Source organism: Monodelphis domestica, chromosome 3, assembly GCF_027887165.1.
Source record: "Monodelphis domestica isolate mMonDom1 chromosome 3, mMonDom1.pri, whole genome shotgun sequence".
Classification (NCBI taxonomy): domain Eukaryota; kingdom Metazoa; phylum Chordata; class Mammalia; order Didelphimorphia; family Didelphidae; genus Monodelphis; species Monodelphis domestica.
The window spans coordinates 317482617-317495520 of record NC_077229.1 but is presented as its reverse complement, the minus strand read 5'-3'; the positions used below and the strand labels follow the sequence as shown (position 1 = coordinate 317495520).

The 12904-nt window shown below is 32.9% G+C and overlaps 1 protein-coding gene across 4 annotated transcripts in view; it reads left to right on the top strand.

The window, feature by feature from the left end:
• The window catches only part of ARFGEF1 (ADP ribosylation factor guanine nucleotide exchange factor 1), a 155059-nt gene that overhangs the window by 113745 nt on the left and 28410 nt on the right, over nucleotides 1-12904 (top strand). For all 4 annotated transcript variants that reach the window (XM_056824009.1, XM_001368044.5, XM_056824010.1 and 1 more), the window contains exons 28-32: nucleotides 2292-2452; nucleotides 3297-3427; nucleotides 8736-8865; nucleotides 9865-10000; nucleotides 10080-10218. In XM_056824009.1, the coding sequence (XP_056679987.1) occupies nucleotides 2292-2452; nucleotides 3297-3427; nucleotides 8736-8865; nucleotides 9865-10000; nucleotides 10080-10218 (697 nt within the window). The remainder of the gene's footprint in view (nucleotides 1-2291; nucleotides 2453-3296; nucleotides 3428-8735; nucleotides 8866-9864; nucleotides 10001-10079; nucleotides 10219-12904) is intronic.

Genomic DNA, 12904 nt, shown 5'->3' with positions numbered 1-12904 from the left:
CCTGACAACATTTTTTCCCATCCTCCACCCCTTTGCCCAGCAACCCAATGAGAGCACAGAGGGGGGTGGTAAGGTGGGCGGCTCACAGGTGGCAGAGCTGGAGGGAAACAGAGCACTGGGCCACTCCCTTTCCCCTCTCCACCTGTACTGAGGCCATTTTTTTTCACTTCACCTGCCCTCCACCCAGCAACCTAATGGCAGCTTTTCCTTCCTCCCTTGTCTGGGGAGTGGGGGGAATGGCATGGCACATAGTCTCTAAAAGGTTTGCCATCACTGATATATCGGAACTGATATAGAGTGGAGTAAGCAGTCAAGGAAACAGTATATATGTGTATATATATGTGTGTGTGTGTGTGTGTGTGTATATAGTGACTGCAACAATGTAAATGTAAAGAACAACAGCACACTAAAAAATCAAAAATATATTCTAAAGATCAAGTATGACCTGAATGAAGACATATGAGAAGACACCTTCAACCTATCCTTTCATACATGCTTTTAGTGTTTTTCAATGTCTTCACTAGTTGTGCTGACTTTTTTTTTCCCTTTTCTTAAAAATAAAAGTAAATTTTGTCTTGGAATAGCTCTCTGGAAGGGGAAATGGGAAGAAGAGTAGGAATAACTATAATGATAAAAGAAAGAGAAATTATCAATAAAAACTTATTTTAAAAATTCAACATTTGGTGATTCTCTTCTCCCTCCCCCCTCTGCTACTCATTAATTTGATCATACCCTAAAATTCCCATTCTTCTACACAAAAAGCAAAGTTCTTGTTCTTTTAAATATAATGACATTTTAGCCCTTTATATAACAGTAAAAACTGGAACTATAAGTCTATTTGAGGAGAATAGAAGTTGTGCATTGTAAGTTAGAAAATTTTGATACCATTATTTGGCAGAAGCTATGCTTAAAAGCTGATTTTGCAAATTCTTCTGTTAAATCTTCCTGAAAAAGTGTTTTCTAAAGCAAAACATTTAAAATGCATTAGAAAATAATATGGGGGAAGCTGGGTAACTCAGTGGATTGAGAGCCAGGCCTAGAGATGGGAGGTCCTAGGTTCAATTCAATTCAATACAATTATTATTGATTTGGCTCCAAGACGGAAGGTAAGGGTTTTTTTTAAAAAATTAAAAATAAAATAATAATACTATTAACTATTTAAAAGTAGAGTTGTGGTGAAGCCATCGTAAAATGAATAAATACTTTGGAACTATTTTTTTTATTATCTGGTTTTCATAAATCTAAGATCTGTTTTTCAGAAATAGCCTACATTGTATATAAAAATTTTTTAAGAGTATTTTTTTTCAAAGTAAACTTTTGTTATTATTACAAGAAATTGGCTTGCATGTAATCTGGCTAGATGTCAATAATTATTTTTTTTCTTTTCTTTTGAATATAGTATCATATTGTTTTTAAATATTTAACCAGTTAGGGAAAGTAATTGTGATTATGTTTTTATTTCAGTCTGTCATCTAGCCAAAATAATTTTAGGCATTTTGTATTATCATCCTGTTCTCATGTTGTTATTCATTTTCCCCCAAAAGTCAGAGAAATGTTACAAATGTAGCAAGAAATTTTTTTAAATGATATTCATATAGAAACTCATAGGTATATTATCATAAGGATACTTTTTAAAATATCAAAAATCAGTGCCGATTAAGATATATTTTTCTTAAGTTTAACTAGTTTGTAGCTTATTGACCCTTTCTTAATGAATTCTGAGGAAAACTGCCACAACACTTAGCACAGGGCCTGCCACATAGCAGGCTCTTAATAAATGTTTGATTTGTAGCAAATGTTTCATTTAACATGTTCAAATGAGTGTTTCATATCTTTGTAGAAAATAATTTCTTTTGCCATTTATAAATTGGGTTTATGCATAGATCTTTTAAAGTCTATTAGGAAAAGTGTATTTCTAAAATGTATCATAATCTAGTCTATCTAAGCCTCTTTTATAGCACATTCTAACTATTTTAAGTAATGAATTTATTAAAATCAAATTTTCAGAACTAGTTCTACATTTTAGGGGTCGTAGAAATTGATCTCCAGTTTTCTTCATGGTGTAAGAACTGGTCTCCATGTACTAAGACCAACAAAATCTGCCTGTAAGAATTTTGACTTTTTTAACCCCGCCTTTGCAATAAAGTGCAAGCTGCATGTTAGGGAAATAAAAGTAAATTGTTTGGAGGGTCTCAAATGTGGCTGTAGGGTAAGGGGGCTAGATAATTTTCTTTGTAGTTTGAAAATTGTATCCATAAATGGTTACGAGTACCCTTTTTTTTTTCTTACAGCCATCGTATTTGAAAAGCACTTTCCTGCTACCATCGATTCTTTCCAAGATGCTGTGAAATGTCTGTCTGAATTTGCATGTAATGCAGCCTTTCCAGATACAAGTATGGAAGCAATTCGTCTTATTCGCCATTGTGCGAAATATGTATTTGATAGGCCACAGGTACAGTATCATTTAGTGCCACAATTTCAAGTTGGAAACACTTGCACTTTCTTAGATTTTCAGATTAAAGTGATCACTTAAATTACATTTGGAGATTTAAAAAGTTAATATGCATTTAGTTTGCTTTGACTCAAGAGCAACATTAATAATGACAGTGATGACCATATCTAATATGTAGAGTATGGTTTGCAAAATATTTTACAAATAAAATAACTTTTGTGCTCTATAAGACAGATGATCCTTTAAAACTCCTCCTCCCCACCCCCCAAGAATCTAGGTAAATTACCACAAGCAATAGACCCTCTTTTTTTTTTTTCCAGATTTATTTGAATTGATTACTTTTCTGGTTTGAGAATTGGTCTTCTGTTTTATTGGGGAACATTTTAGGGTAGTTCAAGGGACATTGATCTAGATATATAGAAATGACTCAACATGGTAAGATTACACAGCTTATTAAAATAAAATATACTTTGAATCTAGTTAGTATTTTATAATTTTCAAAGTATTTTTGTGTTTATTATCTCATTTAAATATCATGATCACCGTATTAGGCTAATCAGGTGCTGGAATGATCCTCATTTTTCCATAAAATAAAATAAAGATTTATTTGGGGACACAATGTTGATAGTCCTGAAACTGAAATTACTATTTCTTCATGCAGAGCCCCTTTTCCTCCACCAGGTGGCCTCATTCTCCAACTTTTTTAAAACAAATTTTGATTTTGCATTTGATACTGATTTTTAAAGTATTCTGAATGCTTTTTCCCAGGAACTTGAACTATGAAGCATTAAAATATTTTTCTTTTATTTTAATGTGGGTTTTATTTGTTTGTTTTTCCTTAAAGGCTTTCAAGGAATATACAAGTGATGACATGAATGTGGCACCTGAAGACAGGGTGTGGGTGAGAGGATGGTTCCCAATTCTCTTTGAGTTGTCATGTATCATCAATAGATGCAAATTAGATGTAAGAACCAGGTAACAATCAGTATTTGTAATTAAAATTTTGAAAGCTTTATTTTGAAAATTATTATTAATCAAGTTAATAGTTTCTACAGGCCCCTATTAAAATAGGTAAAAATATAATAGATTTGTTGAGTAAGCTAGAAATACAAATTCATTTTAAACTGAATGAAATGAAAATGAGAATAAATTACTAGCTGAAAAATTAATTGTAACCCATTTTAGTTTACTTGTTTTAAAGTTATTTTTTTACATAATTTCCTACATAGGTTTCTACATTGGCATTGAAAGTAGTGACTATATTAATTCTGCTTTTAGTTTTAGGAATAAAATTACATGCCTTGGTGGTTTTTAGCTGAAAATCATCACTTTCTCCTTAGAGGAAGACTGAAAAGTGACGTAATTTGGAAAAAAAAAATTCTTTGACTATTAGTCAAGGCAGCAAAATTAAGCATCCTAATTACATTACATCAGCGAGTATTTATTAATTGCTCCATTTTATACCTAACACTATAGAAGACAAAAGAGATGTAAGTTATTATAGACACTGCTTCTATTCTCAGGGAGCTTATAATTATGAGCAAAATGGAATACTGATAAAACAATAAACCATTGAATTTCCTTTGCCAGTCTCCCTAAATATTTCTGTTATTCCCTATTTAAATAGTGTGCTAGAAACTAGGCTCTAATTATAGCTTCATCAATAGCCTGGCAAATAAAGAGAAATTCAAAACTAATAGTATTGCTGTCTGAGAGTGACTCATGCATTTGTCCAGAAACATGGAACAATATTTGTAATAATAAAAAATAAGGGGTTTGGCTTATTACTTATCTCCATGCATATTATCTTTGTCTTGTGATTTCAAAAATCATCTTATTTATTGCTCGATTCAGCAGTACTTACACTCAAAAATCTTATAATTAACCTTTTAGTTGTATTTCTAAATTAAATATATTTTTCTTAAAGAATTTGTAATTAGTTGTCAACTCTACATCTCAGTGCCCTTATCTATAAAATAATGGTTTGTATTAAATTATCTCTAAGGTTCCTTTTCAACTCTGGTATTGAGAATTTATAAATACATGCCCACATTAGTCATGTTAATCAATTAATTGTATATGTGTATGTATATTTACATAATCTACTCTACCCAGGGAAATGTGCTAAGCATTAGGTGGGAAAGAGATTGCAAAAATATAAGGAACTTATTATATTTGGGAAGATAAGACAAGATGCATAAACAGATAACTAACAATGCAAAATAGTTATTTTGACAAATAATAAATTCTTTAAGTAATAGAGATAATAAGTATTATAGAAGGTCAAAGGAAGGAAAAGATCACTTTGGGTGATTGGTGTGTTCTGATCATTAATGGAAAACAGAATGCTCTAGGGAGAGAGAGGAGCAGAAGGAAATTGTGTGTGGCTGTGAAGGTGGTGAAAATAATGGCTAGATGACAGAGATATCAAAGGGAATTAGCCAGAAGAGGTTCCAGTAAGAACCACAAAAGACTAAGGATTTTGTTTCAAAAAGTATACAATGAGAAGAATTCTGTTAGCAATTTTCATTGAGTGAGATATGTTTGTTTTTTGATCTGGCCAAGTAGTTATTATCTCTGTACAGAGTGCAGTCTGGTCTCCTTCCAGAAGAGAAAGAGGTAGACAAGTTTAAGGAGTGCCTTTCCCTTGGTCATTAGGAAAAGGAAAGGAAGGGCTTCAGTATGAAAACAAAGGGTAAAAAAGGATTTGAAGAAGCAGAGGGGTATCTTGCTTTGTCAGGAGATTGGAGAAGTAGAAGAATGTGGCACAAGAGAAAGGGAAGAAGACCACCAAACACATGGAACTAAGTGACAGATATGAAACTCTTCCTAAAGAGGAAGGAGCTGGACCCTCTTAGGAGGAAGAAACTACTTATCCTCCAAGAAATGATGTTGTGGATCCAGAATAAGAGATCATCCAGTAAGGATGAGAGGAAAAGGTGAGTAGTGGTTAGCGACTCCCTGCTGAGGAGACCACAATGGAGAAGCCTTCCTAAGGAAAGTTGTTGTTTGTCCTTTGTTTTCAGAGAGAGGACCAACAGAAGCTGGTGTCTTTATTTGCATATAAATTGGATTTAAGTAAGGTAGAGTTGTACAAAGTATTCAGGATAGGGCAGAATCTTCTAAAATGTGTCTAACATGATGACTACTCATTTCTAGCAACTTACAAGAGCACAAATTATACTTTCAGAAGAATTCTAAAAAGTTTTGCTAAAGATCATGAAATGCCAGGCAAGAAATTGAACACTTTAGGATCAAAGTAGTGTTTTATCTCTACTGCCAATGGAAAGTAATGGCCTCAGAAAACAAAAGCATATTTGGCAAGTGATGAGCTATTTTAAGAAGATGGTGCCTGAGAATGCTAAGCCACAGCTTAAACATGGAAATGATGGGTCAGAGGAGGGATTCCTCTAATAAGCATTCATAAGACCATATTTCCTGGAACCTTGAAAATTTAACCAAATAGGCTTTAAATTGGAAAAGTTAGGGAAAATTGCAAAAACTAGGGAAGACCTAGCAAAGTGGGAATGTAGGAGAAATGAATAGCATTGTATATTTTAAAAGGTACGCTTTTGAGGAAATCTAGTAATGAAAGTAGGAAAACATAATGGGAAAATCATTTGGTTGAAAATCAACTGAAGCAGTGACAAGCATTTTTTAAATTATTATAGACTCATGACATCAGAAAGGGAACTTTAAAGGGATGATAAGACTCCAGAAGAGGAGGAAAAAAATGAGGTTCTGGTCAGATAGGGAAATTTAAGCTGTGGATCATGTTGAGATCCAGCGTAGTAGTATCTCTGAGATAGAGGGAAAGTGTAAATCATGAGAATCAAGGAGGTGGATGATCTGGGAAGCAAGGGTATTTGAAGGGAAAAGAAAAAGTAAATTGAATTACCATAGTATAATGACTGGAATTGGGCCATTAATTAATTATCAGAATCTTGATATATAAAGTACTTAGTTCTGCATTTAAGCTTCATTACATTTCCTATATTATATTTCTGCTTCAGAGTTGATTTGGTTATAATAATTTGATTATAATGGAGCGAAGGAGGAAAAAAAATCTCAGCTCCTGGTTGTCGATAACTGATAATGACTGACTCTAATCATCAGCAAAGACTGTTCTGCCCCAAGGCCCAATTCCTAACTTAAAGGGTTAAGTGTGTTGAATTTTCTTCTCCTGGCTGTTATCAGAATCTGTGCTAGGACATACTGCATGGTGGTAAGGGCCATAATTAACAGAGGACATGACCACAGAATTGTCTAGGTCTTGTGCCTTAGTGACCTGGTCAAAAGGGGCAGGCAAGCAAGATTAGAAGCAGGCTCTTCCTATAATCGCATGGATATTGCCTCCAAAAGCACAGATTACAGTTCATCTCTCTCCTTTTGTTCATTGTAACTGTTATCCATATTTTTCCATGAATCATTCACCAAAAATGCTTAATGCCTCTATATTCCTTAATGTTACATGGATGTCTTTGTACTACTTTTTTACAACTGTCATTAGTGACCACCATGACCAGTAAGATTATTGTTTCTCTAGTCCTGGATAGAATGTCTCTCTTAATGAAAGCTGAATTTTCATTAGGTTTTTTGGTTACTTATTATGCTGTTAACTCCTATTGAGCTTCCAATCCACTAGCATCCCCAAATCTTTTTAAAACGAGCTGCTTTCTAGCCATTTTTATTTGAGAAGTTGATTTTTTTGCATAGAATTTCTTTAAGGCATTTTATTGGAGTTAAATCAATATGTGTTGTAAATAACACAGTAGTTTGAAAGATATATGTGGGTTTTGGCAGACTGCAGACTCAATTTGATTTGCAGTTGTGATAAGGCAACTGAAAAAAACTAATGCAGTCTTAGGCTACAATAAGAAAGTCATAGTGTACAAGACAAGGAAGGTGACAATCCTCACCTGCTGTAGTAGTCAGAGCATGTCAGAAGTATATTGTGTTTAGTTCTGAGTGCTACATTTTAGGAAAACCTAGAAAGCATCCAGAGAAGGACAACCAAGAGGCTCAGAGACCCTTGAGATCATGCCATATAAGTATCATTTGAAGAAAATGAGGATGTGAGGTCTAAAAAAGAGAAGACACTGAGAGAAAGTAATAGTTCTTTTTAAACATTGAAGAGCTGCCACTTGGAAAGTGGAAATAGACTTTACTGCTTGGCCCCAGAGGATTGAACTAGCCACAATGTGAAGAGGTCATAGAAGCAAATTTATGCAACCTTATATAGAAAAGCTTGATAATTAGAACTATCACAAAACAGAGTGGGCTATATTGGAAGTTGGCGAATCTTTTCTCACTGAAGATCTTCAAAGACCTGAAGTTGGCAATGTTGTAGAATAGATTTTAGTTCCAATTTGATTGGACTAAGTGGTCTCTGTATTTTCTTTCAACTCTTAAGACTTTGATGCTGCCTTTCTAAAGAAGAGAGGGATTCTGTGAGCAAGCATCAGAGATAGCTAAAACAATAGCCCAGAGGCCAAAGATAGACCATCTTGTGTGAGGAATAGAGAAAAAGCCAATTTGCTGGAGTGCAGATATGATGCTCTAGTAATTCTCAGTGAAGCTGAAAAGATAGATTGGCATTAGATCATATTGGCTTTTAAAAACTAAGCAAAGGAGTTTATATTTTCTTCTAGTATGTTTTGTAGTGGGTTGGTGAAATCTGCATTTAAGGAATATCATTTTGCTAGCCTTGGTAGGATGGACTGGTTTGGGGAGAGACTGGAGGCAGGGAAATTTATTAGGAAGCCTTTGCAAGTAATCTGGGGAAGTAGGTGATGGGCCCAACTCATTCAATTTATAGATGTGGAAAGCAAGGCCTTGAGAGGTTAAGTGATTTATCCATCCATGGTCACGTAGGAATAGAAGGGGTAGAATTTCTGCCTAGATCTTCTGATTTCAAAACTAGCATTTTCTTTCATTTTTTTGTATTTCATTTTATGTTATAGTTATTTGTGTCTGCTTCCCACATGCAAAATTTTAAGCTTTTTAAGAGCAAAGAGAGTTCCTGTCTTTTAAAGTTTCTACACTTACAAAAATAAAAATATTCTGAAAGGTTTTTGCATTTCTGAATTATTCCTCTTCAAGAAATAATTTACTTTGCATCTTCAATTTACTAAATAAAACATATGAACATGTGCCTAACCAAAACTAATTTTATACCTTATATTTTCAGTTGTTTTGAGAGAAATCAGAAACATTTTTGTAGGTGAAAAGCCTCTGATACATATCACTCTTGCTAAAAGGCTTCCATTTTTTTACTTTTTAGAGGCTTGACAGTAATGTTTGAAATCATGAAAACATATGGACACACTTATGAAAAACATTGGTGGCAGGATTTATTTAGGATTGTCTTCAGGATTTTTGACAACATGAAACTACCAGAACAACAGACTGAGGTAAAAAAAAAAACACACACACACACAACAACAACAACAACAACAAAGAAGTTTTCTTTAGGCCACAGTTAAGCAGCAATTCAAACATAAACCTGGAAGTTTTCCTTCAGGCAAGAGAGTAAATATATAGTATGTCTAAATTATTCATAACGTTATTTGTGGAGTAGAACTGTGTGAATTGATTGTTTGGGTTTAGGCTCATTGCATAGCTATTTTTGACTTGCCGATCTTTTTCTTTATTCAAATTTGTTGCTGTCTCTAAAAGAAGGAAAGTATATTTCTCTTTAGCTTTAGCTGGTTCCTTATTCTGCATTGAGTAAGGAACACTCACAAATCATTATACCTGTTTTCTTTTAAATGCATTATTTTGTAAGCTGTATGATTCTGATTCTGACATGCTTGTTAGGAACCTTGCTAAGATAGGTCTTTTTCTCTTACATGATTGTACTTAAGTACAGACTTGTAAAAGCAACATTTTTGCAAAATATAAAAATATTATTTTTCTAGTATTTCATCAAAATATAGAAATTGCTTCCAGTTGGCTAGTAGTATATTCTCTTAATCTTTCTCAGTGATCCCACATAACCAGAACAAGGGCAATTTTATTACATTCAGAAGCAATTTACAGTTACCTTTTCTTCTCACATGAGTTAAATGAATTTATATTTCATCTCTCCTCTTTTCCTTCATTTTAACTTAACCCTCTGTTTTCTGGAGCTATAATCACTGATTAAGATTATCTGAATGGTCATAGTATACATGCCAAAATGATCAAGTGAAATTCTTATAATCAGGGGAAAAGACCTTTGATCAATTAATCTTTTATCCACAGAGTATTTAACATTTTATTTATAAAGTAGATAAGTAGTACTGGTAAGAAAAGATGGATTAGAATAGTCAGTCACTATGGGATAAGAATCTTTTGATAAGGGTTTTGTTGTTCTTTTTTTTAGCAATTCATACTGTTGTTATGAAATTCATTTACCTTTTCATTTCCAGAAGGCTGAATGGATGACAACTACTTGCAATCATGCACTTTATGCAATCTGTGATGTATTCACCCAATATTTAGAAGTACTAAGTGATGTCCTCTTGGATGACATATTTGCACAGCTGTACTGGTGTGTGCAACAAGGTAGGTCTGCACCAAACTATTAATGCAGAAATGTTAACATGGTGATTTCAAATAAATAAATAAATATTTTCTTTTCTAGATAATGAGCAGTTAGCACGGTCTGGTACAAACTGTTTAGAAAATGTCGTCATTCTGAACGGCGAGAAATTTACCCTAGAAATTTGGGATAAAACTTGCAGCTGCACATTGGATATCTTCAAAACCACTATCCCACATGCGTAAGAAGACTTTGTACAGTTTCAAAGACCTATGTATATATTTAATGTTGAGCATTGATTTCTATTGTGCTTAGTGATTTCTCTTTAAATAATATCTACACCTATACATTAAAGTCCCATAACAAAACACTGCTTCTTCTGAAGAGGCAACTTGAAAAAAATTATACATCAATTGCAAGATATATCAATATAAATTCTCAAAGAAATTCAATGTAAATTGTCCTACAAAATACATTATTTATTTTGATTATAATATAGTATATTATCTATATCATTATATAGATATATATATCACTATAATCATTACAAAGTTGCTATAAGAGGATCTTACCCTAGAAATTTGCAATTGAACTTAACTTTGTACTTAAATGTGGAAAGATTTTGCTACACCATGGCCAAATGATAAAGTCACTTTCAATATTTCTAGGTATAGATTTAGAATTTAGATATCTTGACTCAGTAGTTCTGTGGACTGCCATCTTCTTCCCAGAGAATTTCATGCCACATCTTTATTTTAATAAATTAATGTATAAATTGTTACTTGGAACATCTTTTTTTTTTTTAATTTTTTAATTATTACTTTTTTTACTGTGATTGGTTCTAAGGCAGAAGAGTGGTAAAGGCTAGGCAATGAAGGTCAAGTGACTCAACCAGGGTCACACAGCTAGGAAGTTTCTGGGGCCAGATTTGAACCTAGGACCTTCCTTCTCTAGACCTGGCTCTCAATTCACTGAGCCACACAGATGCCCCCATTTCTTTTGTTTTTTAAAGAACCCACATATTTTTATGTTGCAGAATACTTCCTCTGTCTCCATTCACTGAATTTATCCCTTACTGAGTTCTATTTTTAAGACACTAATATTTTCAGATTAATAAGTTTAATAGCATTTTCCCCTGGCCTTCATAATTTTATTTTATAATATAAAGGTAAAATTCTGATGAATTTAGAATGTTTCTCTAGTAATCTATAATGAGTTAGAAGCTTTTCATTTGATAGCATTCCAAACAAATTGAATTTTACCATCAGTAGGACCTTTTAGGTCATTTAATTCATACGTACCCATACATGGATCATGACTAGACATACATATATACACATACATATATAATTGTTTTCCTTTTCTTCTTAAGAGAATATCTTAAAATAGTATGCCATAACATGAGAATTTTGCTTCCCTGGGAAATTCTGTGTCAATATTTTATTAGTTCAACCTTTATTCCTAAAGTAACAACTGATTATCCCTCCACCATGGCTAAGACTACAAGTTCTTTCATCCTCCACCTTATTTTTTTAGCCCATTTAATAAAAGCCACTTGGAGAATGATTAGTTAAAGTTGACTTAGTAAAATGATCTTGATTGGTAATGAGGACACATCAATGATTGTAATTTCTCTCTTGAGTTGAGAGCCATTATGGCAACCTTACCATGTGAAAGGATTGAATTCTCACACAAAATCTTTTGAGAAAATACATCTTTATAAAGTAGTTTGTGATACAGTGAAAAGAATGATGAATTTGATTCCCAGAACCTGAGTTTGAATCCTGACTCTCCCACTTAGTTCTTGTGTGACATTGGTTGAACAATTTAACTTTTTTTACCTCAGTTTCCTCATCTATAAAATGAGGTTAGATTAGATGATTGACTTCTAAGGTACCTGCCAATTCTAGATCTATGATCCTACTCCAGATAATTTAATTAGTTCCATCTTCTGAAGCAGAAATTTGTTTCATAACCTTTTTTGAGTAATAAAACAAAGTAACTTCAACTTACTCATAACTTGTTTATTTCAGACTCTTTTCATAAAATGAACTTGTGAATTAAAAAGAAAGGCAAAAAAGGACAATTAAATATTAGATAGAATTGATCAACACTTTTAAGTTAGTTCCTTTCAGTGATTATATAAAAAAAAAAAAGTTTTTTGCTTAGCAAGTTTCTCCCACATCTTCATTCTAGAAGATTTTTTTAAAAAGCCTAAAATAACATTTCCCAGCCATTTTAATTTTATTATATTGAATATTAACTACTGATAAGATGATAGTAACTTCCTTCATTAACTTGTATAATTATAATATTTATATAAATATGTGCAAAAAGAAATGTTTTTTTAAAGCAAATATTGAGCAGAATAACACATGAATATTGAAAAATGATAGCTTCTCTATAATGGTACCTGGGTAAAGAAAAATAAATGAGTTCTAGTTGCAGCTCTTCCATAGCTAGCTTTGTGACTCTGGGCAAGTCACTTAATTTTTCTGGCCTCCAGGTTCCTCATCTGTAAAACTATGAGAAGTTGTTTTCCACTTATACAGTGTAATTTTGGGGGTGTCTCCGTTATTTTCAGTATAGTAGTAAGATCAAAGTAAAAAAGTACTCTAAAACTATTCTATACATATACTACTATGCATACAATTTGCATGTGTTCATTGTGATAAATATAATATCAAATGAAGATTACCTTTCATATATATTAGAAAATAGCAAAATCAAACCCTGATAAAAGGTCATCATATGTTTGACTTTTTTTCCTATAGTAATTGAGCTATTGTAAATTTATTTTGGCCACTTAAATGTATTCAATTTTACTGAAAGGAATGGATCTGCATAATTATTTAAAATGGATTGAGTCAGGCCTAGAGATGGGAGGTCCTAGGTTCAAATCTAGCCTCAGCCACTTCCTAGCTGTG